Genomic DNA, 22,357 nt, shown 5'->3' on the forward strand with positions numbered 1-22,357 from the left:
AAAGGGAAGCACCAGAAACTGAGAGCAACTACAATTTCTCACTGCTTGGTGTGGAATTTGCTCAGTGACTGTAAGATGAGCATCAGTCTAAATCACCAGGATGGATAAGAAAGGCTGTCTCCTACTTATATCTCCTTGGGTTAGCAGTGCCTTGTATATCCTATTTTCTTTCCTCAGGCATGGCAGAGCCCAATTCCTGCAAACCCTCTTCAGTCCTGGGAAAGCCATTCTCAGCCTATTCTGTTCTCAGTGCTCATGGGGGCATTGGATCTTGCTTTCATGTTTGATCTGTTTGTTCCTGACTTTCAGGGAAGGGATAAACTGGGAAGCCATTGACTGGATGGATAATGCAGAGTGCCTGGACCTTATTGAGAAGGTGAGCAATTATCTGGGACAGTTTCCAGGGACCACAATGGTGACTGCTGATTGTCTTGGGGCCTTCCCTGTGGTCTCCTGGTTTTAAAAACAGGTGGTTGCTTAGATCTTCTTTCCCTCATGACCTGGCAAAAGTATGAGCTGTTCTACCCCTAGTCTCAGCTCAAGAAAGCGTATCTGTGCTTGCAAGTGAAAGCAAGCTTTGGGAGGGTGTCATAATTTAAGATAGGGAGCATGGTTTAAGTAAAACCTTAATGTGATTTTCTAATAAATTCTTCGCTTCTGTTCTGCTTGCTGAACATGTTTACTAGCCAGAGTTCTGCTTTCAACTCAAGCTTTGCTGGTTTATAACCATGGGTTATTGCTCAATGTGCCGTCCAAATCTCTAGTTCTTGGCTTGTTGCTGCGTAGTTAGAGCTTTTGCTGTCTGTAAAATCTTGTCTCTTGTTTGGCTGTAGAAACTGGGTCTCTTGGCTTTAGTGAATGAAGAGAGTCGATTCCCCAAAGGCACAGACAACACCCTTCTGGAAAAACTTCACAGCCAGCATATGGTAAGTAAGAAAATAACCCGGCAGGCAAATGATCAGTATGTTAGCCCCATCAGCATTTCAAAGCTGAAAGTGAAGTTTTTGTTGATGTAAAATATGTTCTTTGTGCAGGAAATTTGAAATGCCCTAGGCTCGAGTCTGCAAGTATTTAATAAGGCTACATTGAACAAAAGTAGTATGTGAAGAAACTTGCAGATAGTCTCTTGCACAGAGAGAGAGGGAGCGTGCATACTGCAGGCTGCAGGTAGTGGAGATTTGAATTTGTGGCTTGGGATGAAGGTCAGGTTCTGCTGGTCTGTGATGGGACATGAGGCAGCACCCCAGGCACAGGATGTGGGTGCACAGTGTGGTTGGTTTCTTCTGCCAGCTGACTCACAGGAGCCAGCTCCAGAGCACATCAAATCTGCCTCCTGGGGCTGGGGACAGATTTGGCTTCATGTTTTTTAATGGAAACTCTTATTGTTCCTAATTAATTATATTCTTTCCTACTCTTTCTCGTATTCTGGACACGGGAGTAGAAGGGCTTTTTCATATTGGTCTGAAAGTTACCCTGGGGACACAAAAAACACAGTGAGATCACTACAGCAGTCCCTTACCCTGTCTCCAGTACAGGCACTGATCCTCACAGTAAATAGACTGAAAACAAAGCAAGTTAAACCCCGTAGCAGGCACTTAAGGAATAAGTTACTACTTTAGCAAGGACAGAGTCAGCTAATACATTACCTAATCTGCTAATTAAGGTTTCATTGAAGCCTGAAAACATATAAATTTGTAGCCTTTATCAGACATATTTTTAAAAATTGGAATAGATGCAGATATTCTCATTTTTCAAATGTACATCTAACTCTGCTAGTAATACTCATGGCTGCAAATTGAATATAATGGCAACTTCTATTTATTCAAAGTTATGCAGAAATATTTCCTTTCTTTAGGCTTAAGTGGATGCCTTCAATTTAGTCCATTGTGGTTTTCCCTTGTATTAAAGGTCAAGGTATATAAGAATGCCTGATTTACCTTTTTTATTGTTGTCGGTATTTTATTTATTTTAATGCCACTTATTGGTATTTTTAATACATCCTTTACTTTGTATTTTCTTTGTGAAATTTCCCAACCTCTTCAGTTTGTCTCCAGATGGAGAAATTTCAAAGCTCCTCTTTCTTTCTGCTGTTTGTCTCTGAACTCCTCTAGGTGTTTTCTCTATTCTTTTCTGAGATAAATATTCAAACCAGAAAGCAGTTCCCTTGGCAAGAAGGTACCTGTGGTTTATTGTACAGCAGCATGAGACTGTCAGTATTATTTTGCATTCCTTTATGCCCCACAACATTTCGACTGCTATTTTTGGTGATTTTTTGTTCATTGAGTAGCCTTCTCATTAAGCTGTTCATAGTGTCACTTCTGTCTGCTTTGAGGAGATAGCAGTTAATGTGGAACTCCAGGGAGCATAGGAGAGATAGAAGATGCTGAGGAGTTGGAGTGCAGGGAGGAAAGGTGAAGTAGACAGTAGTCTAGTGTTTGTGGTTTTTGAAGGCAAAGTGTTCTTCACACCACTCAAGTCTCTAGTGCAGTCTGGAGGAGCACTGGAAGGCATCCACTCACTGTTGCTGGAAAGCCTGGTGGACCTTAAAGGAAAACAAACTGTCTTCTCTGTGTTTTTTTTGTTTGTTTGTTTGTTTTGTTTTTTTTTTTTTGGATCACAAAAGGCTTAAGGAAGAAAAGCATGACAGCTGGCATTTAAGAGAATATGACCTCTGGGTCATATTGATGAAGAGCAACAGGGGATCCGGGAGAAGGAACAAGGAGTGGGTGAACCATATGGGCTTGGTAGGTGGGGACTGGGCAAGTATTTGGAAGTGAAGTCCACTTTGGGTTACTAATTAGACAGACCTCATGAAAATAATCAGAGTTGTAGATAGCAAGAGAACAAACATATCATGCACTTGGCTTTTTCTTACTCTACCTTACATAGTCACTGCTGGAGGCAGGGTTCTCAGCTGGATCGTTCACTGATCTCAAGTAGCATGGCTGTTCTTGCATATTTAAGGGTTCTTATATAAAATAAAGAAAGAAAATAAAGGGAGAGATTAGAACAGTTAGTAAGAGAAAGTAAAAAATTGTATGGAAAAAGAGGAAGAGAGGTGCAAAGAAAGATGGAAAACAGGAGATCGGTAGGGTACTTGCTTTGACAAAGAAAAGGTGTGTAGGTGTTCTGCAAAGCTGCCATCTTCCCTGCATCCTGATCCCGTGTACCGCCCCACGTGGTTTGTGTGGAGCCCAGTCTTCATGGGTGTCAGACATGCAAGAATTAACATTTCATCCATGGCATGCCTGCCCAACCTTGATTCTGCAAACCTTTGCTCACATGAGGAATGCCTTGACGGACTGGATTTTTCCATCTTGTTGGAATAACATATTCGCAATATAGCTGCAGATAACTGCTGCACATGTGGTCAGGCTCTGCAACAACTAAGGTCCTTGCCATCCCAGCATTGCCATAGTCATGGCCGAGTTTCTGGCTGAGCCGATGTATTCTTACGGTGCCATTATAAGAAGCCTTTTTTTCCCTTTGATTTCAGAGCAACCATTACTATGTGAAGCCTCGGGTGACAGACCATCAGTTTGGCATAAGGCATTATGCAGGGGAGGTAGGTGTTCGTGGTGTATCTGTGAGATGCTTGCACTTGGGCTTGAGGTCATGGAGCATTTAGATTCCTAAAGTCAAGAATCTCTCTGAGCTGTGTGTGTGCTCTGATCTTAGTGCCCAATACCAGAGCACAGGAGGAGCAATGGGCTCAAAATAGCATATCATTCTTCAGCAGTATATTCTCCAACTTAGACATTTGTTTTTCTGAGGTAATTTTTTCTTTGGGGGATGAGAAACTCCTCCTTACTTCTGTTATTCATGTTTTCTTTTATTGGACGTTCACAAACAAACAAAACTCAAAATAAAAATCACAAGGACACTTTCATTGTTGGGGAGGAGAAGAAATGGTTACATGCCTACTGCAAAAAGGAAAAGGTCTACAAGGTTAAATGCTGCTCTTTGTTATGGAGGGGATGGAACAGGTGGAGGTGTGTCAAGGGAAGACACCTGCACCCTAAAGAAGGGCGAATCTTCTCCTAGACTCTCATCTGCTGAGCAGCAGTGGTTGGGAACTCAGGGCACTACATGGCACAGTTCGTATTTCCTGCTCACACCTCACAGAGGATTTCCCCACACTGTGACTGCAGGCATATTTCTGCAGCTCTTCCACTTAGCTCCTGGCTTTGAGTACTTTGTTTTTTTAATTGATGGCTAAAAGCCACTTTTTCTTGTTAATAACTGCTGAGCGCTGGAACTCTTTGACCCCCAAAATTAGGATCCTGGCACATGCCCGCAGTGTTACTGTGAAGCACTGCTGGAGGTTTTGTATATTGGCATGTTAATGTAGAAGTGCTTAATGATTTGTACTGCTCTGTTCCAGCGGCTCTGTCTGTGTTGCAGGTGCTCTATGATGTGAGAGGTTTTCTGGAGAAAAACAGAGACACCTTTCGAGATGACATTTTAAACATGCTGAAAGACAGCAGGTGTGTATGTCTCCCTTACGCTTGTGAAGAGGCCACGACTGCTGGGCCGGACTAAGGCACATTCATGTAATAACCAGGCCAAGGGAAACAGTTGTTTTGTCTGAACATCAGGCATCGTTCTTCACTATTCTTCTCCTTGTGCTTAAGTGTCCTGACAAAAGAAAGGAGAGCTGGAGAAGACAGATGAGGCACAGATGAATGATTTATCACTACTTTTGTCCCAGTTTTTAAAAGAGCAATGAAAATATGACAAATTCTCACAGGCAATGCTGGTTGTCTCCCTCTTTTCTTCTCCCTTTCCTCTTTTTCCTTCTGTCTCCCTGTCCCAGCAATGGCACATTTGCACCTGAACGAGTCAGGGCTCTTTGCTATATTGCCGAACACTTGCCTTTGCACAGACTGCTTGGTTTCCATCCTGCTTGTTAGTGGAGAGCTTCCATGGTGTGCTTCATCCTTATCCTGATCCAAACTGAGCCATCACTGTGGAACCAGCTGCGGTCCTAGTATTATACCCCAGTGCCCCTGCAATGTGACCTAGAGAAATGAGCTGACTTACACCTTGATCAAGGTCTACAAGGCAGAGATGGCACGTATTAAAAAGGGAGAGTTGTTAAATGACATGGTGGGTTCCAGAAGTTTTTGCGTTGCAGCTCCACCACATGCTTTATACCACAGTTCATATATTTACTGCCTTTGGGCTCCAGCCTGATGGGGCTGTTACAGAATTGCATTTGCCCAGAAGGCAGCTGAAGAGTTTGCGCTTGACACAACCTGAGCGCTGAGAGGACGAGCTGCTCTTAGCTGCCTTACTCAGACAGTGGCATCTGGGTAATATTTTACACAGGGCTTGAAGCCAGAATTGTGGTTGTCATTGTCCAGCATTACCAGAAGGGCTCAGGCTATTTCAACAAGCCAGAAAAGGAAATTCTGCTACAAATAGTCATAACAATAAATCGTTATGTAGATTTCGTAAGAACCAGCACCACTGTCTAAGGAGAGACAAAATGGCGTAGAAGATCCCTCAGAGATGGCCTACACAGTGGGTAGCTCCAGAAGTCCTCTGGCCACAGAAAGACTGTGCTTCCAAGTGCAGGGGCAGGGTTTGGGCACCACGGCTGATAAGCTACAAGAGCTAGCTCTGGACGAGGGTTACAGCATGCAGTCTAGCTGGAATGCCTTCAAGGCAGTTTTGCTTGGGGGCATATATCTAGAGGGAGGTGTGCTGGCCAGTGCAGAATGGAAATCTTCCTTTGTGTAATATTCTATTCTACAGCCTGAGATGGGTCTCTGGCTTTGCAGCCAAGTGTGGCACACAAGGCAGCTCATGTGGTCTGAGGAGACAGATGGAAAGTATTAATTTCCTCACTGAATCACCCAGCTGAACGGCTTCCTGCAGACACTCTGGCAGCAGGAGTAAAAATTAGGTGTTTCACACTGCAATGGGGGCAATATCTAAGAATGAAAGCCATCTTCTCATGGGTGGTCGGTGTCTTGCATCTTCTTTAATTCTTTTATTTACCCTTAGGCTGGACTTCATCTATGACCTTTTTGAAAGAGTCTGCAGCCGTAGCAGTGAAGAGACACTGAAGATGGGCACCCAGAGGCGCAGACCGACTGTCAGTTCCCAGTTCAGGGTAGGATGTTTTCCAAGAGAGCAGCAGGCTGCTGGGGAAGAGCAGATGGGTAAAGCAAAGCCTGCGGCCAAGAGGAGTCATTCATCCTCATTTTGTGTCCAGCACTGGAAATGTGCAGGAATGTGGTACAGCTAAAAAAAGACAGTGCCACTGCCTGAAGGATTTCTCTGTATGGTGTAAGATGTGAGATGTTAAGATTGGGCATAGTAGCAAGAGGAAAAGAATATAAATAATATTTTGATAAGTATCTGAAGCTTTTGATGTTCTTTGATCGTTTATGTTGGTCTGGTGTTTCAGTTAGGCATATGTGTCCTATTTAGGCCATATCTTTTACAAGCATAGTGGCAATTACAATAAAACCTTGTGGGGGATTTCATAACCCCAGGATCATACCTGCATGTATGAATTTCCTCCATTAAGATTGTCTGCAAACTTATGTTAATGTCACAGTTTTAGAGTCCTATATTAAAAGTTTGAAAGACATGTAAAAATCATTCAAATTGGCTATAAAGCTTAGAGAGCAAGGATGGCTATGTACATAGTGTTGCAGTAAACTAACTGTGGGTATGTTTCAGACAGGAAGAAATCTCCTGGGTTACTGAAAGCAGGCTCACTGTGTTGCAGCATTAAGACCTATAGTATAATAATAGGTTATAATGCAATATGTGAGTTATAAAACCCATAAGAAAAAGAAATCTCATGAATGAATCTATCTGCATTTTTAAAACAAGTTAAATAGTTGGAAAGAATCATGATCAGATACTCCTTGTTCCAGCTCTGAAAAACATTTTTCAGACAGAGATAGGATTTATTGTTTTATTACTTTTATTTTAGAACGGCTTTACTCTTTTACTTGATGAAAATAATGTAAAAAAACAGGTTTTTGTAGGCAGAGTCAATGGAACACATCAGGAGCGTGAGGGCTGCATGAAGACTGTATTGCATCAAAAGTAGCACCTTTCTCTCCTATAGTGACTCAGCCCTTGGGTTTTGTCTTACTGCCTTTTAGGATTCTCTTCATTCACTGATGGCAACGCTGAGCACTTCCAACCCATTCTTCATCCGCTGCATCAAACCAAATACAGAAAAGGCAAGTCTTTCTTCCAGCAAAATGTGTACATGCAGTACAGGTGCCCATGAGTGCTTGCACAAATGCCTGCCTGACAGGTGCCTCTGTGCAGATCCAAAACCAGGAATACAAGCAGTTTGCCCTCCTCATCTGTTTTTCGTTCTAGTTGTTTTATTGTTTAGGAAAAATATGCTCTTCTGTTAGTAACCAGATTTAAAAAAAAGGCAAAAAAGCTGAATATGATATAGCCTTTCCCACCTCCTTCTGTGCTTACAAAACCTAGAAGATGAACCAGGCTTGTGTTGAAACCAAAGCTGTGGTAGAAGAAGCAATCACTCCTGCTTGTGTTGCCTGCACACGATTTGCTCTGGAATGCAGGGTTTGTGCAGTAGGAAGTGTCTCCTGCAGCTCCCTGGCTCTGAGGCAGAGGAGATGGATGCTTCATGAGCAAGTCAGAGTGCGTAGAGACAGGCTGGCTCCTGCTTGTGCTGTGAACCGTGGCAGGAGGATATGCTGCTGACTAGACTGGGTGGAGAGACCTAAGCAGATCATTTTCTTTGTGTGTTTTGAAACTGTATGCTATGGCAGAGAAAAGCCTGCTGGGGCTTTGTGCCAGAAAAAAACATATCTGTAGTTTGTCTTCATTTTTGGCAGTAGAAGGCTGATAGGGTCTTCTACATGACTGCAAAGATAACTGAGTCAGGGTTCTGCATTTTGTATGTGTTAATATCATTGCTCTACTGCCATGATCTGACAATAACAGCACTCTGCAGACTGCTTTTTTCTGGGATCTGCCTGACTCCCTTTTGTCATCCCTTTTATTGTACCATGGAGAGTCATGAGGTTGCTTTCCCCTTGAGCCAAACTTTTCCCTCTTCACTTGTCACACCCAAGGGTTGGCTTCCTACAGAGAAATGGACATACAACCTGTGTTTGCCTGTGCTCAGAGAAACCATTCAAGTCAGCAAAGAACTAATACCAAGATGAACACTTTGGCTCTCTTCTGATGTGTTTTTGAATCTGGCTCATAATGCAGGCACCCAACCTCTTCAATCCAGATGTGGTTCTGAACCAGCTGCGGTACTCAGGGATGCTGGAGACAGTCAAGGTCCGGAGAGCAGGTTTCCCTATACGGCGCCTTTTCCAGGACTTCCTCAGCAGGTAATTGCTAGTATTGTACCAAAAGCTGTAATGGTGCCAAGGTATACGATTTTATATGTTTGTTCCCTCTATAACTGCCGTTACTGATATGGATCATTTATGTGATGTTTTTCTAACCATGTCCTTATTGACCGTATCACAGACTGACTTGGATGTTCTTTTGGAGACTGCTTGCCTTTAGGGTAAAAGTAAGAATGGAAAAAATAGACAGCCCACACTGTTTGTAGTTTTGCCATAGATTTGCTTGTGTGATGCTGTGAAATCCAGATGGTCATAGCATGTAAAAGGACAGTATCATGCCCTTTAATCTGGAAGGCTGAAGCAAATGTTAATGGGCAATATAATTGATGATTAATATTGGAAAGAGTAATTATTTCTGTTAATTATCTGCACCAAAAGGATTTCTTGAAGTTTAAGGTTAGAAGTATCTTGGAGCATTACATTCCACCCCTATTCTGAACAAAGTAAATTGTGAATGATGAAAGCATATGTTTCAGAAAGACAGTTTTCTTTATTGAAAAATGAAGTTGAGTTTATCTTTTATTACTGGGATTGCAACGATAATAGCCAATGTGATAACAGATAAAAGTTGGGGAATGGAGGTTCCCAAATTGTGAAGAAGGGAGGTCCCAGCTGGGATTTCTCTCCCAGAGAGAGAAGGACCAATGAGAAAAAGATTACTGAGCCTGTGTGATGTGGTGGAGGTGTGTGGGCTACTGTCACGCATAATCTCATGATATTCTGTTTGATACTTAGGTACAAGATGCTTGTGAAGGTACCAAGTTCCTCAGACAACAGCAAGGCTGTATGTGCAGGCTTTCTTCAGATCTATGACAGCAGCAAGAAAGAATGGCAGTTGGGTAAAACCAAGGTACTTCATCAGTGTGACTTTGTATGAGAAATATCAGGGTATGGCTTTGTTCCAGCTGCAAGGGGATGCAGTTGTATCTGGTGAGACTTGGATCAGTAGAAAGGACAGAGTAGTGATGACCCCGTTAGACACATAGGCATTGGTCTGTGCCACTGACCTGTAACATCTCAAATGTTTCCCATGTTATGTGTCTAGAGATGTAGAAGGCTTTCTGGTTTTGTCTAAACTCTCTCTCACTGATCCAACCAGATCGATTTGGTTGTGTCTGATCCAATTTAAGGATCCCAGGCAAGATGTCATTGTATGCAACTGCAATGTGTGCTTTTAATTAACTCTTGCCTCTTTTGCCTGCTATTTTGCTCTGCTTGGCTATGTGAAGTTCTTGCAGGAGGCAGTGAGCTGCTGCCTGGTTTATATCTAAGCTAGGAAGAGGTAGCCAGACCACCAAATGTGTGGTCTAGCTTAGCTGATGGTTGTGCAGTTAGCACAGATACTAGCATACGTTCTCTGGGAAAAGGTATCCAAATGCTTCTTCCTACTTGCATAACTCAGATTTTCCTTCTGTTTTCGTGAATGCCTAACACTTCTCTCTTGCCTGGTGCAGCCTGCAAGTTGTTGTTATTTTTTTTCTCCAGACATCTAGCTGGAAATATACTGTTATCTTTCATGTGATAGGGAGAGAGCTGATTCAGTCTGTGTTTTTTTTTTTTCAAGCTTTGAGACAGCTTCATAAAGAAAGGGGTGTGAGCTTTGTGAGGGACATTGCTCTAGAAATCTAGTAGTAGGGAATTGTATCTATCGCAACTTTACACATACTCCAATAAATTCTTTGAAGAATATGCCAAGATAGATGGTGTCCAGAGCAGACAGCATTTCTAAGCAGTGGGTATGCAGTCCATATCCAAAGCAGGTGGTGGTCTGGTTTCTAAGGCCTTCCTTTGTATGACTGCACTGATGTTCAAGAGAGAAGGTTTTATCAAGTAGCAGTATTTCCAGCCTGTGATTCAAGTGTTCTCCATCTTTGATCTGTGAATCTGTTCTCTCCACACTGATCCCTGCAAACCAGGAACCATTTCTGTCATTCCTGTCCCTAGATAACCCACATTGCTTGGGTGCCTGCCAGTCTCACAGAATTTTAGGGTTAAGGCCTGTGTGGCATGTGTGTGTGTTGCAGAGCTCTAGAAGAGGGGTGGTTAGAGCTAGCAAACAGGGAAATGGAAGTTTCTTTGTCAAGAGATGGAATGTATATTGCTGGGCTACGGCAAGGGCAGCAGGGAAATGCATGTGAGGAACGATGTTTAGAGCATAAAGGGTTGTAAGTGTAGCTGGAGTCCATGGATGGTGACAACCAGGAAATCCAGGCTGCTTTGAGCCCCTGGCAGCAACAAGGGTCTCTTTTCTCCTCAGTTCCCATTGTGCATTTTGAACATCTGAGTCCATCTGACTCTTTCCATTCATGCATTGAGCTGCACAGATAAATTCTTTTGGAAAAGCAATATAGGTGGTAAATTATGGCAAAAAATGTGATTGCGTTTTACCAAAACAGTGGACATACTATAATGTAATTTTTTGAATGATTCTCTCCTATAAACTAAAAATTGTCTGTATGGGGCATGTTAGTGAACAGCAGTCTCTCTGCTAGTGCTCTGGTTGCTGTTGTGTCTGAATGCTGTGGGAAGAAAGGAATGATTAAGAATGGCACTCTTTGCATCTCTTTGTTTCTTTATGGCTGAGAAGGAAAACTGAAAGGAGTCTGGAAGCAGTTGAGCTATCTCATTTGGTTGTTGAAGTTCCTTTATATGTGGCATGATTTGGATTAGAGGTGCATATCCTGGCAGAGGGGAGCAGTTTTATTTATTCTAATGTATACATCACTCCAAGGCTGTCCTGGCCTATTCCACCCTTGCTGCCACCTCTCAGCATCCTGACAGTCTGGGCAGCCCATGGCTGCTCAAGGTGCTGTTGCCATTGCCCTGCCATTTCATTCTTCAGGTGAGTTGCTTGATGTGCTTTGTGAAGCACTTGATGAAGAAAAGAGACCTGATTTTTCCAGAGGCTTTCAGGTAAGGGTGAAGTGAAGCTACCAGCTAAGGGGCACATAGTGTAGGTTATTATCCTGGAGAGGAAGTTCCTGCATGTCCTTGCTACCACTTTTGCTGCTACAGGTGCAGCTCTGGTACCATCTAGCCATTCCCAGCACCAGGTAAGAACCAGCCTGGGAGTACAGAGTCAGGAACAGCTACTGCAGAAAGATGTGATGGGCCAATGGGGATGTAACCTAGGAAGAAGTACAAGGGGTGGGTGAAGAGCAAGGCTTATAGAAGGGGGAATACTTCCTGCAAAATGAATGGAAGGATAATTATATCCCTAGCAATTGTTTGTAGGAGGAAGGAAAAGACTCTGTGAATTAGTACTGGGGATTGTGAAGCTTGGGAAAGGAAATGGGGGAGGAAGGGCAGGATGATCTTTGTGTTTTTCATTAAGAATAGAGCAGCTGCTGTGCTGGCAATTGTCAAATTAGTGTTTATGAAAAGTATTAATGTATAGAAGGCAGGTTTTATCCGGTGGCATGGCAGAGGTGAAGGCTTGCATGCAGACAGGCATTGTGACAACGGCTTGTACCAAGGTGCCCTCATCTTCACCAGGGATGTGCTGGGATGGAGGACATCAACTCCTTCCACATCAGCAACTTCTGTGTCCCTTTCCTCTGTGCACTTGGACCTTCTGCCGTATTTGCCTATACCCTCAACACAAATTTCCTAAGGCTGTTTGATGCAGTAATCCTTGCTGTTTGAATGCATTCATTTTCACATTTCAACCTGCTGTTTTGCAGGGCCTGCTTGAAGGAGGAGGATTTTGTAGACTAATTGGCACCCAGGTCACAGTGACCCACTTCCTGCTTTCCCAGTGTTTTCCCCTAAGAATCATATGATCCCATTTATGTACACATGGGTGCACGCGTGGCTACATTTGTGCCTGCTGATCTACACCCAACCTCAACGTATGTTTGCTGTTGCACTGACAGCGCATGCAGGCATTGAGGTTGTGTGAGGAGCACTGGTGCTGCACTGTTAAACTTAGCCAGTGTATAATATGAGCAGATATGATAGAAATAGCCTGTAGGTTTTGTCTAATCATTCCCTCCTCAGATGAAAGTGATCTCATGTTTTCGGAAAGTAACCATGAATTATGACATAGAAATAGCGACATTCACAGTTATTTCCACAAAGCATAAAAATATTTTTGGATTCAAATTAATTTCATTTTTCCTTGCTATCTACAAGGAGACTAAAAAAACACCCTCAGGATGCCATTAGCTTATAGACAGCTATTGTATTTATGTTGTATGCTATTTGAGATTAACATCTCAATCTATAAGCATATACAGAAAACCCATGGTTAGGGTGAGGTCTTGAACTCTGCATACTTCAAAGTTGTTTTTCCCCCCTCCTTACTGGCACAATAAAGTCTATGTTTGCTAGCAAAATACTGCTAGACTGAGTATTTTTGCAATTTGATTAAGATAATGGACTGAGACAATGTTTTGCTAGCTGCCTTCTTGAAATGGGTGACTGCTGCTTGGTTCTGGAATGTAATGGAAAGAGCAGTCCCTGCCTCAAAGAAGCCTTTAAAAGATTGTTGAGTTGACAGAGGGAGTGGATGTACAACTTGCAGGGAAGGATGCCAACTTCATGGTTGGCAGTACCTTGATAATGAACTTTCTTTTAAGGCTACCCACAGTTACGTAGTCATTACAAAACAGCTCGTTCCTGTGGGCCATCTTAACAGAAATGACTCCCCAGGAAAAATTGGAGTGCAGGGAAGTCAGTGGCAAGGGGTGCTAATACAGGGAGAGATTTCGGTACGTGGTGGTCATGGTTGGGGCTAAAAAGTGATGAGGCCAAAAGCAGTGATGGAGAGGAAAGTGCTCAGAGATATAAGAGGAGGTAAGTGGGGAAGGGGAGATTTAATGCAGAACACTGGACTAAATATTCAAACCTCTGGACATCTCTGGCCCCTCAGCATAGCCATGCAGAACCAATAAATCCGTACGGAGTTTTCTCCCAGTAATGCAGTCTTGCAGAGTGACAAGTGTCAGCCTGCAGCCTGTCTTTGTGGCAGAGCTTTGGTAAGTGGGGCAGCACTCCTCAATGGAGCCTGTTCTGCTGCTGGCCTTGGCAGTGGCTTAGCCAGCAGCAGGCAGCCAGGCACACAGGCAGGGACACACGGCAGGAGCTGCTGTGCCTGCAGCCTGCATGGACACACCGTGGCCAACTTTAATCTAGGCTAACGCTGCTAACAGCACACCCACCGTGCAGGCTGCAGACCTTCTCAAAAGGCAAAGCATGTATTTCAGCAGCTCGTGCTGAGTTCCGTGCTAACATAACGCGAGCCGGCTGATTTAAATTAGCTCGGATATGTCAGCACAATTCCTGTAAACATGCCCTTATCTTGCTTGTATCTCGGTCCTTTTGTCTCTGAGATAGCACTGCCATCCCTCACGCAAGCATTTAGCGCTGAGCGGAGGTTGGAAATACAGGCAGTGGGAGATGCTGGAGAATTAAAACACTGGACACTGAAGTGCAACCTTCAGTACTTGGAGACCTCTCCCGTGGGGGCTCCGTTCCCTCTAATGCATGCTGTACACTGAAATTCAGCGAGGACAATCTCCACTTTCTGGAGACTTTCTGGAGGTCGGTGGAGGGCTTCAGCTTGCACCCAGCGCCGGGGGGAGTGGGGTACCTTCAACATTGCCCCTCGACAGGGCTTTTAGCTTTCCTGCTGTCCTGCACTGCTGGGACTGCTGCTAAGATTGCTCCCTGGAGCCTGGGAAGCTCAGCGCTTTTCCTTTCCTCGACACGTGGAGGAGTTTCTTTGCAAAGAACTTGAGCGGGGCAGCAGGTACCTGTGCCTGCTGCGGGGCGGTACCAGGGCGCGCAGGGAAGGAGTTAACACCAGGCACAGGCTCTCCTCCTCCTCCTCCTCTCTCCCTCCTTCCTCTGCTCCCTCCCTCGCTCTCTTTTAAGTCTTGACCACGGAGGGAGGGCGGGAGGGAGGCGGGGGCCAGGGCTGGGTGCTGGGTGCGGGGCTCGCACCGCTCAACTTTCCCCGCAGCAGCCGGGGCGCAGCAGCGGCTGCGGGCAGCGGAGAGGAGCGCAGCCGGGGATGCAACCTCCCGGCTCTCCCGGGACTGACTTCTTTCCTCTCTTTGTGTTTATTGAAACTCCTCCCCGCGGCGTCAGGTTTTCCTGAAGGAAGCTCTCGAGCAGAAGCTGGAGAAGGATCGGGAAGAGGAGTTGAGGAAAGCTGCTGTAGTCATCCGGGCCCACGTCTTGGGCTACATGGCAAGGTCAGTGCTGGGGGCTGCCCCACCGTCCCTCTGCTTGCCCGCCTGGGTCGCCCCGAGCCCCCCTCCAGCCCCCTCTCATCGCTCCCTGCTCTCTGCCTTCAGCTGCCCTCCCTGCCCGCACCGCTTCTGCAGAGACCCCCGTGCCTTCGCCAGCTCTTCTTGAAGCCTTGCACCCTCCCTCCCTGCTGCTGCTGATGCTTCGGGGACTTCTGCATTCACTGCTCGGCTCCGATGCCGCCTTTCCCTTGCCTTCAGGGCTCTCCTGGCTGGGCCCCACCTACGCTTTGGGTCCCCTCTTTTTCCTTATGCCTGTCAGCTCTGGTTTCTGCTCCTGCAAATCGCTTGCTCTCTCTCACAGCTCTGCCTTTGCTCGAAGTCTTTCCTAGCCCTGCCTGCCCGCCTCGTGATCTCCCTCTCCTTTTAATTAACTCTTCAGAATTGGTTTTTGGCCAGCTTTGCACCAGTAATCTCGTCTCGCCGCTCCCTTTTGCACCTGACCGGGGAGGGCTGGGAGAACCAACTGCAGACAAAGCACCCCTCCTCTGCCCCTCCAGTCGGGGCAACAGCTGACTCCTTAATGGCTGTGGCATGCACACTTAATCCCAGTAAGATGCTCTTTCCTGGCTGGTCTCTGCTCCAGACACCTGTCAGTCAGGGGTGCAAGGAGGTGAAATCCTGGCCAGTTCAACTCTCCCACCAAGCACTCTTATTAGAGTCCCAGTTACACCAGGTAGCTCACTTTTTTTTTTTTTTTTTTTTTTTTTTTTTTTTCACTGGGAAATGCTTGCAGGGGTTGTGCCCTGCCTTGCCAATGTGGAATATCAGCAAAACACATGCTTGGTCTCAGGGGCTTCTACTCATTTATTTATTTCCCCTTAGGAAGACAAATGAGCTAGCTCTGTTGTTTGTACAAGAGATTGCAAGTTCTCTGTGTCAGGGCCTCTGCTCTATATTACTTTGCGTCTAGCATTTGGAGAGAGGGGTAGGGATTAGCACAGAAAAATTGATTTTTCTGGGAAACATCACTGCAAGCAAACTGGATTATTGCTTTGCTGAGTTCCTGGGAAGGTAGCTGCTGCCCAGCAGGGCTGTGACGGAGGCAGAGGTGCAGCAGTGCTCCTCTTGGCTAGAGATCTTATGGTCCTCCAGCCTGTACAGATCTGGATTCCTTGTCCCACACGTTGCTCTTCCACGTCTCCTCTCTAGAACAAGCTGTGCTTGTGCAGCCTGAGTGGAAATCCTCACAAGCAGCTGGATGCAACTGGGCTTTGCAGGGGAGGATAGCAGGGAGTGAAGAAAGAGCTAGGGAGGGAGACTGGAAAACATCCCTGTAAAGAATTTCCAGTTGCATTGCACCTGTATTGGAGAAGGTCCAGCAAGAGGGAGCTCATCTGGGCCAGTGATGGATGGTCTGTGCAGAGCTGGACACAGGGCAAAAGTTACCAGCATCCCCTGCCTTGGGCTTGGTACCATTTCTTTTACTTTTGCAAGGACAAGCGTGTTTAAATTTGCTAAATCTCAAGCCAAGTAGTTGGCAAAGAAGGATATATACGCCACAGGAAGTATTTTACTAGTTTCCCCCCCTCCGTAAACTTTTTCTGTGATCCTGGAGGACCAGTCCTGAGGGGCATAAGGCTTGCTTTGCTCTCATTTCCTGTAGCCATCTCTGAATGGTCACTAAAAAAGTAAGAAGAGAGAAACAAGCCCATGCGAATGACCTCGTTTTTGTTGTAGCTCTGAGCTGCAGGTAACAGCCTCACCAGCTAAGCACACACAACCGTTCCCAGGCTTGCAGGATCCGTGAGGAATAGCAGGTATAAATTTGGCTGTGCCCCTGGATCCTTCGGGACCTTATTGCTTGGGGGAAGAAGACGGTAGGAAATGGCTCCGTACTTGTTGTGGGCTCTAGCCCTTGGAGGCATAACTGCTAACTGCAGCTCAACAGAATAATTAACTAAATTCCAAATGCAGCACTGCAGCCACCGTGCTTGCCCTTGTGATGCATGGTCAGGATGTCTCCAGCTCCCCAGCACAGGCTGGAGATTGAACTTCTGTGGGCAGTGCAAGAGAGTAAGTGGAGGGCTGAACAAGGGGAATAAAATCCATGGCTTGCGTGCAGCAGCTCCAGCTGAAGGGCGTCTGCGAGCTTTGCTGTGGTCATGAGGAATGAGGGGGCACTTCAGCCTGGCAGATAAGCAGGCCGAGCCGGCCTGTAGCTGGGCAGGGCTTGGCACACGTTGCACTGGACAGAGTTTCTGGCAGATGCATTTTGTAGAAGTCAGTGTGCCCTTTTTGATGCACTTGTATCTGCCTTGGCAGAGAGGGCCTGTGCAGCTGTTCACACCCCATGTGCAGGGCACAGGGAGGACAGAGGGAGCAGGGGTGAGAGGACTGCAGCCAAGGAGCAGTTCTTGTTAAAACCTCCCAATTCTTATCATCTCTCCCCTTTCCTCTTCTTTTCTCCATGTTTCCTCCCTTTGACTTAATACTTATGGAAAAAAATGTATGACCTCTGTGTACTATTGCTATTAGCATCTGTCTCCTGATTTTCTTGACTAGGCTGATATATCTGATGTGCAGGGAGGTGGCAAGCTGTCGGCATGGGTCCCTGTTGCCATCTGAAGAGGGTGGGATCGCTAGGAAGGGGATTTTGGGGTGCGCCTTTCCCTCAGGGGGCTGCAGAAGGTCTGTGGGAAGGATATGTGAGAATATTCTGTAATCTCCAGCATGCTTTCTGCGACTACTAAGACCATAAAGGACTACTGCAGCCTGCTGTCCCGAGCCCCTGTGTAGCACAGCCCCATCTTTGCAAAATTCTACTTTGAAGTAAAGAAGATTTTGATTCAAATAGTACCAATGCCCATTTCCTTGCAGCAAGATATTAAGGTATCTGAATATCCTCAATTGTTTAAAAAAAAATGGAGGCTTATTTCCAGCCTGAATAGACTTCAGTTTCACGTCAATTAAATCATGTTATGTCCCCTGCCAGATAAATAGAAACACCACCCAAAAATGGCTCTCATGTGAGTACTTTGCTGGGATTAAGCCATTCCTTAGCCTTCTGTTTCCTAAAGTAATGAAACGAGTGCCTTAAATCTCACTTTCAGCAAGCCGGGATTTCTGGTTTCAGTCCTGCTTTGTCAGAAATCACTGGAGAGTCCAACATAGTTCTTGAAATGGAAGTGCTAGCACTGAACACAGGATAGAAGTAACAGCACAGTATCCTTCAGCACAATATTTCTGCTTGCAAGTGTAACAGTCCCAGGCTCATTTTTCTATAGCATTGTGTTGGGAATTTGCATTCAGCTGATGATCCCTGTGAACCATAAATCTCTCTTTGACTTGCTGCTTCCTAACATAGTCTCACATCAGGTGTGCTTGGCCTTTGGTTCCTTGATTCGAGACCTTACGTTTGGCTCTTTTGTATTGTTTAATGTTTGCTTGAATCTAGCTTACAAATTGATTCAGATTGCTGTGTAATAGTAACCCCTTTGTTATTTGCCTGGTTTGCTATCATGTACAAACTTCTACCAGTGGCTTTTTTTTTCTTTTTTTTTTTTTTCAGGTCCTTGATAAAAGCATTTAGCAATGCAGAGGCAAGAAGTGACTTTTCTAGAGTACAAAAATACTGAGTGATGATTCTTTTATTTTGGGTCCTACCATTTTTTTGTTGTTGTTTTATTTTAAAAATGCTGCCGAGTTGATTTTTATATCATTACTGTTCAAGGAAAATGCTGTGCAATTTAAGTACGTACTTTATGGGAGTGCATTACAATGTTAAATTCAGCAATACTGTGTTTTCCCCTAGACAATACCAGATTAATGTGACCAGATCTTTGTGCCTCATTTTCACATTCTTTTCTGGAGTTTTTCTGTTTTTGACTACTTAAAAGATGAAGCAAACTGTGACTTTGTTCTCATATAGTAAGGCTTTTTGTATGTTTTTATATCATAAATCCACATTGAGTGATTATACTAATAGCACAGTAAATTTGTGTATGTGCAGTGTGAGTAGACTTTTGGCCAGTGGGCCTTCTCTTGTTGTGAAATATCTGTTCTTCATTCTCACGGTCTTCACAAAAGCAGGTGCCCAGGGAAACAAACCAGTGGTAGGCGTGGGACTGAGATCAAGGAGAATGCAATTCGTAGGTAGTAGCAGTGGAGGAAGAGAAGTTGTCATTCCTGAGCAATATTGCTCGAGGTTCCTTTTTCTGTGGATGTGATAGCACCGGTCAGCACGCTAGGGCACAAGAAATGCAAAGCATGTGGCATGTGTTGCTTCATGTTACATTAAGTGTCTGGTTCTCTTTCTAGGAAGAAGTACCAAAAGGTGCTAGCCAGTGTTGTTATAATCCAAAAGAACTACCGAGCGTACTTCTGGAAGCAGAGCCTGCTGCGGCTGAAGGCGTCTGCAGTGGTCCTGCAGAAGCACTGGCGTGGCCAGCAGGCTCGCAGCCTCTACCGGCACCTGCGGCAGCAGGAACTCAGGCGGCAGCAGGAAGCGGAGGAGAGAAGGCGGCGAGAGGAGGAAGAACAGATCAGAAGAGAGGAAGAGGAAAGACAATGGCAAGAAGAGGAGGAGCGTAGGAGGAAGCAGGAGGAGGAAGAGGTGAAGGAAAGGTACAAGATGGTCTCTCACACTCATTGTTCCCTAACGCTAAAGCTGCTGAGGTGTAGGAGCAGGTCTGTGGCCTTGGCAGGACAGTAATGTGGGACAATAATTGCCTGTGACAGAGTCAAAGTGCCAGGGGAATTGTCAAGGTGGGCTGCACATAGCTCAGAATAGGAAAGCAGGGTGGAAAAGGAGCATCCCACTTCCTTTAGGAAAGCGTATTCCGGTGTATTTTTATCTCTGTTTAGTGATTTTCTGCTTTGAAACGTACTTTAGAAAGGCAGGTCTTCCAAAATGTGGAGGGACTAGCCCTGTGAGAAGGTACCAGAATTCCTGGGGTTTGGTGTGTCCAGTAGGCTGGGTCAGAGTGGAAGATGAGCAGTGCACCTGTGCTGCCACTGCATCTCTTACACTCATGAGAACACACCTGTGCCACCGTCCTGCTGCTCTGCTCCTCTCTTTAGGGACACAGATGTGTCAGGAGGAGAAAGGAAAAGCTGACTTGACAAAAAGAGGCGATCTGTGAGCAGTGCCAGCACACCCACTGAGAATCTTGCACCTCATACATTATTTACTGCTCACTCCTTGGTTACCTGCATCCTATCCAAACTGGGTGTCTCCTGATAATCTTTTGTTTTAAGTGTAAAACTTCAACTATGGGATAAATATATGCATTTTAACAAATAAATCCTGTGTTATTTCAAGCATAATATAAATAATTACTTATGTTTCTTATGATAGACTTTAGTCACATACTTCTTCTGAGGTTGGATCTTGGCAAACTGAGATTTGTGACAACAATCAGAAAACTCTGTTAGGAGCATGTCAGAAGGGAAAAAGATTGCCTACAGTTTCACAGGAGACAGTAGGGTAACATATGTGCTGGGAAAAGACATGGAGTCAGTGACCCCAGTGATGAATGGTTTGGTCAAAGAATTTGTTGAACATCAGTAAAGGCTCCATTTTATCAATGTGTCAATTTTCAACAGCAGCCTCATCACCAACGCAAAACTACAAGTTCAGAATGGCAGTACCTACCTTACAGGGATCAAATGCCACAGATGCTCTCTTGGGTCTGAAGTCCTCTTATTACTACGTAGAGCTATTCCATACCTATCTTTAGATAAAAGGATTTATTTAGCTCATTATTATTATTTCTTCCCCAGCCTTCTATTTCCTTGTCACAAAGAAGTGTTTGAGCCAGCATCATTATAAAGAAATGTCAGTGTTTCTAGGAATCAGGAGAGCTCTTTATTTTGCTTTCACTTTCTACTTGGTCTCAAATGACTCGATGCAGAGTGAGTACCTGAAAAAGCTACTAGGGGACCAGCTTGTCTAAATCCTGAACTTCCACTGGACCTCGAAAACAAGGTGAAAGTTCACAAAAATTGCAAATTGGCTCATCTACTGAGAACAAACAAAAATAAAAATAAAAAGCACACATGCAGAGGCAAAATCAGAAGGACCAGGATGCAAGCTAAAAGTTGACGTGCAGTTATTGTGCATACGTTGTTAGTAAAAGGGAGACAAGGAGCAATTTGGTCTACTCCTCAACAGGAAGAACAAATTATGATGTTGAGAAAACTGAAGTATTTGATGCCATTTTTATCTTCCCAAAAGGCTTAGCTGCTGGACAGTAAACACAATTAGCACAGATCTGCAAGAATTCAGAACCTAGCAGGGAAAGAAGCAGTTAGTGAATACTCATATAAATCAGATTACAAAGAAGTCATCCAGACTTGTTGAAATTAATATTTGGGTACTTTGAGAAGTACTGGGTGAAGCAGTTTGAATCAGTAGCTACTCTGTTTCTCCTGTTTTGTGGATAGCAATGAAGTTTCCATAAAACTGGAAAAGCCTAAACATAATGACCTCTTTTTAAAATAGGGAAGTGAAAGAAACGGAATTTTGGACCAGTCAACCTAACCTCAATTTCAGGGAGATATTGAAACAAATAGTGAAACAAACCGTTTTAAGTGCTTGATAAAGGAGGTAAGAGCCAACGTAGGTTTGTGAAGAGCAAACAGCATTAAAGTTATCTATTTCCTTCTGTGGTAGCTTATGACATATCTTGTAGATAGAGAAAAGCCACAGAGGGTAGGTATCTTGACTTCAGTAAAGGCTTTGACGTTGTGACAATACTCTTAAGACACTATAAGGAAGGTGGTTTAGATAAAAGTAGGTGAAACAAGACTAGAACTTGTTTTTTAACTGCATTGTATTATAGCATTTTAATTAGTAAACAGTAGTGGTTACTTGTTAAATAGGAGAGCACTGTTAAATGGGATTCTTCCAGGGTCTGTGCTGGCTATGGTTCTAGTGCAATGCTTTCATAATGAGTCGGATGAGGAAATACGAGTATCTTTATTAAATTTGCAGATAAAACCATCTGGTGAGGGTCTGCAAATGTATAGCTAAACAGGATTACCATTCAAATAATTTTGGCAAATTAAAGAAGTGGTCTGGAAAACATAGAATAGCATTCAGTACTGGCATATGCAGATCTACAGCTAGGAATAATCTAATGCACAGAGAGAGGAGTAGGAACGAGTAGTTCAACAGCAGGAACAAGGTCTGAAGGTTAATTTGAGTTTTAGTCACTGGTGTCATGCTGTAGTGAGAGGAGAAAGCAAATGCCATAGATAAACAAGATTGGTTCTGTAAGATATGGGGTGATTCTTCTGTTCCTCTTGGCACTGCTAAGGCTTCAGCTGGAATACTGTTCCTCGTTTTGGGTATCACATTTCAGGATGACTGTGGATCACTTGCAGATGGATGGAAAGCTGCAAGAAATATCAGAGGTTTAAAATATGTGAGGAACAGTTGAAGGAATTAGTGTGTAGATTGTAGTTGGTATTTCTGATTTCTTTTAAAATGTCTCTGCCTCTTGCACCCACAAACAATTTAAGGCAGTTTTTCAGCTCATGACTACTCTTAGAGATCTTTCAGTAAAGTTGGAGCCATCTGGATCCCACTTATGTCAGCTTTCATTTATAAATATTTTGTAGATTTATTTGTGTGATTTATTTGTGAGAGAGAGTGCAAGAGCAAGAGCTTTAAGGACTTTGTGACTTGCAGCTGCAATTTAGAATTTGGCTGGAAAAAGCTGTAGGGCCTGGGAAATAAATACTCTTGCCTCCTGTCCTGCATGAGACTGAATTGTAGATTTGCAA

General features: G+C 44.4%; 1 protein-coding gene across 2 annotated transcripts in view; it reads left to right on the top strand.

Moving 5' to 3' along the window:
- LOC101801872 (unconventional myosin-X) overlaps positions 1 to 22,357 on the top strand; it is an 84,824-nt gene that overhangs the window by 35,261 nt on the left and 27,206 nt on the right. For both annotated transcript variants that reach the window (XM_038182119.2, XM_038182121.2), the window contains 10 exons: positions 310 to 376; positions 834 to 926; positions 3,497 to 3,565; positions 4,405 to 4,487; positions 6,013 to 6,121; positions 7,131 to 7,211; positions 8,227 to 8,351; positions 9,108 to 9,222; positions 14,466 to 14,572; positions 18,887 to 19,192. In XM_038182119.2, coding sequence (XP_038038047.1) covers positions 310 to 376; positions 834 to 926; positions 3,497 to 3,565; positions 4,405 to 4,487; positions 6,013 to 6,121; positions 7,131 to 7,211; positions 8,227 to 8,351; positions 9,108 to 9,222; positions 14,466 to 14,572; positions 18,887 to 19,192 — 1,155 coding nt within the window. The remainder of the gene's footprint in view (positions 1 to 309; positions 377 to 833; positions 927 to 3,496; positions 3,566 to 4,404; positions 4,488 to 6,012; positions 6,122 to 7,130; positions 7,212 to 8,226; positions 8,352 to 9,107; positions 9,223 to 14,465; positions 14,573 to 18,886; positions 19,193 to 22,357) is intronic.

Source organism: Anas platyrhynchos, chromosome 7, assembly GCF_047663525.1.
Source record: "Anas platyrhynchos isolate ZD024472 breed Pekin duck chromosome 7, IASCAAS_PekinDuck_T2T, whole genome shotgun sequence".
Lineage (NCBI taxonomy): Eukaryota > Metazoa > Chordata > Aves > Anseriformes > Anatidae > Anas > Anas platyrhynchos.